The 2500-nt window shown below is 39.6% G+C and overlaps 1 protein-coding gene across 2 annotated transcripts in view; it reads left to right on the top strand.

Moving 5' to 3' along the window:
• The window catches only part of LOC144957960 (uncharacterized), a 55583-nt gene that overhangs the window by 3464 nt on the left and 49619 nt on the right, over positions 1-2500 (top strand). For both annotated transcript variants that reach the window (XM_078889518.1, XM_078889519.1), the window contains exon 3: positions 1495-1572. In XM_078889518.1, the coding sequence (XP_078745644.1) occupies positions 1495-1572 (78 nt within the window). The remainder of the gene's footprint in view (positions 1-1494; positions 1573-2500) is intronic.

Genomic DNA, 2500 nt, shown 5'->3' with positions numbered 1-2500 from the left:
CCATGGTCACTACTACTACTACTACTACTACTACTACTACTACTACTACTACTACTACTACTACTACTACTACTACTACTACTACTACTACTACTACTACTACTACTATTACTACTACTACTACTATTACTACTACTACTACTACTATTACTACTAGTTGTTTTTTTTTAATGAGTGTAGCAGACGCTAATGTTGATAATAAACAGAAATGGAGTGAGTAGAAAAGTGCCAGAACAGAAGACAATAGGGAATAAACAGTTTGCGGATTGGAAGATATGAACCCAAGACCCGACTGCTACTACCTAACTGTTACGACTTTACTGTTACGGCAACTCCGCCTGGCCACGAGGTGGACGCTCTGCAATCAACGCCCGTAACACACATCATTCCACCTGAATCAGATGTGAATGAATTCTTGGTTGTAGGCAATGACCGATATTGTAAGAATGTTAGTGCAAAAAAGGACGCCTATCAGGCGACTGGTACTTTATGAAATGGAAATATGGTACCACATCTGCTGGGTGGCTGGATTCAATGAAAATTGATGCGCATTGAGCATGGTGAATTTGAGGAAATGCGTTATATAAAAGTTCATATTTATTTATTTATTTATTTCAGTTTATTACTAATACTATTCTGCCGTACTCTGGTAAAACCCATAAAATTTAAAAATTTGGCCATAAAACTCGTCCTTCAGCGATGTCCCAGGTTTGAGAGTTTTTGCCAAGATGAGGTTCTTTTAGATCGATCGATATTTGAAGGACGAGATTTATGGCCAAATTTTTAAATTTTATGGGTTTTACCAGAGTGTGCGGCAGTGTTGCTTTTACTTCTTACTGCTGGTGTTGCCGAGAAGTCGTGACGTCACACTTTCTACTCTTCGGGTTCCAAGCTCCTTGGACGTGTGTAGGTAACCAGTCCTTCGGAAGACTAATAATGTATAGGTTACAAATTGAATCAAAAGGTGGCATAACTATTTCAGTAGCAGGGTGTATAGGCAGATTGTTAGGATTACGGGACGTAAAAGAGCGAGGATGGATGATCTTTGATTCACGACCAGCATATAATATTTGTGACCCCTCGTCTCAAAACGGTATTATGTCGGCATGGACCAAATGCTAAAAAGTCAAATTATAGTTAAACTGGTCAAAAATATGAAACGTTGGTATTTAGCACAGTAAAATATGATATTCCTTCTCCTCTATAAAGCATTTAAACTCAACTGGAGCATGATATTTCTGACTACAAATTCCATTTTCAGCATCTTAATCATCCCGACTTAATAGCGTTTTGAGACGAGGGGTCACATTTAGACTAGATAGAAAACGAGATAACATCACTCTGAAACCAGAAGATCATTTACATAAGGTATGTGTATCCAGTCCACCGGAAGAGCGGTTTTACACTTCCAATGAGATTAGAACCAGTTTTTTTTTGACACCACACTTTTGTTCTATACTTATTATTATTATTGTGTCCTCTTGTTTATCCAAGGTCCAGTCATACTTCACCAATCCCTTCAACACAGTCGGATAGGAGAGGTGTTGGCTTCTCACCGTATTAAAGTTAGAGGTAAGTCATTCCAGCATGATGAAATTTCTTTTTTAATTGAGATTTTATATAGCGCGATATCAACTAAACGTGCTCAAAGCGCTTTACTAAGGGCCCCTGGCCAACAGGAACGCTTTACATGTAGGACGGGACATGACGCCTGTTAGGCGAGATTACAATTTTTTTTTGGACAAAGACAACGCCGTCAACGGCCAGGTTACACCTGAGTACGGTGAGAAAATGTTAGAAAAGAGCCTTTTTCAAGGACTCAACTATGCGCCGAGCGAGGCTAAAACCCAGGACCTTCCGATCCGAAAGCGATGCCATACCACTAGACCACATGGCCGAAGTTGACGTCACTCGGCTCTGTTAGTTATTGCTTATAGGCCGACAATTGGTAATTAGGCTTCAATAAATTGTGTAGAAAAGTCGTGACGTCACACCTTCCACGCATCCGGTTCCAAATTCCTTGAAAGTAATATGTAACCAGTCCTTTGGAGGACTGACAACGTGTAGCTTACGTATTGAATAACAAGGTGTATAGATAGTATGAAGTTGACGTCACTCAGGTCTTTGTTGTTGTTTTAACATTCGCGTTTATGAGTAATTTTCACTAAACTGTATTAACCAAACTATAAACGTTTAAGGTTACACGTAGTTTTGTGTGTCGGTGCGTTATATTTCCGGATGGCAATGTTGTAAGCTTCTTAGACAAGCGCATACTATCTATAGGCAGATTCTTAGGATAACGGGGCCAAAAAGAGCGAAGATGGACGATCTTTATTGACGACCAGCATATATTTAGACTAGAAAATAAGATACCATCACTCTGACACCAGAAGACCATTTACACAAGGTATGTATCCAGTCTCCCGGAAGAGTGGTTTTACACTTCCAGTGACATTGGAACCAGATTTTGACATCGCAGTTTTCTTCCCTATTCTGTTCA

This window comes from Berghia stephanieae, chromosome 12 (genome assembly GCF_034508935.2).
Source record: "Berghia stephanieae isolate SIO BIC M18660-M18661 chromosome 12, UCSD_Bste_1.3, whole genome shotgun sequence".
Lineage (NCBI taxonomy): Eukaryota > Metazoa > Mollusca > Gastropoda > Nudibranchia > Aeolidiidae > Berghia > Berghia stephanieae.
The sequence above is the reverse complement of the archived record's forward strand: the minus strand, read 5'-3'. Positions and strand labels throughout refer to the sequence as shown.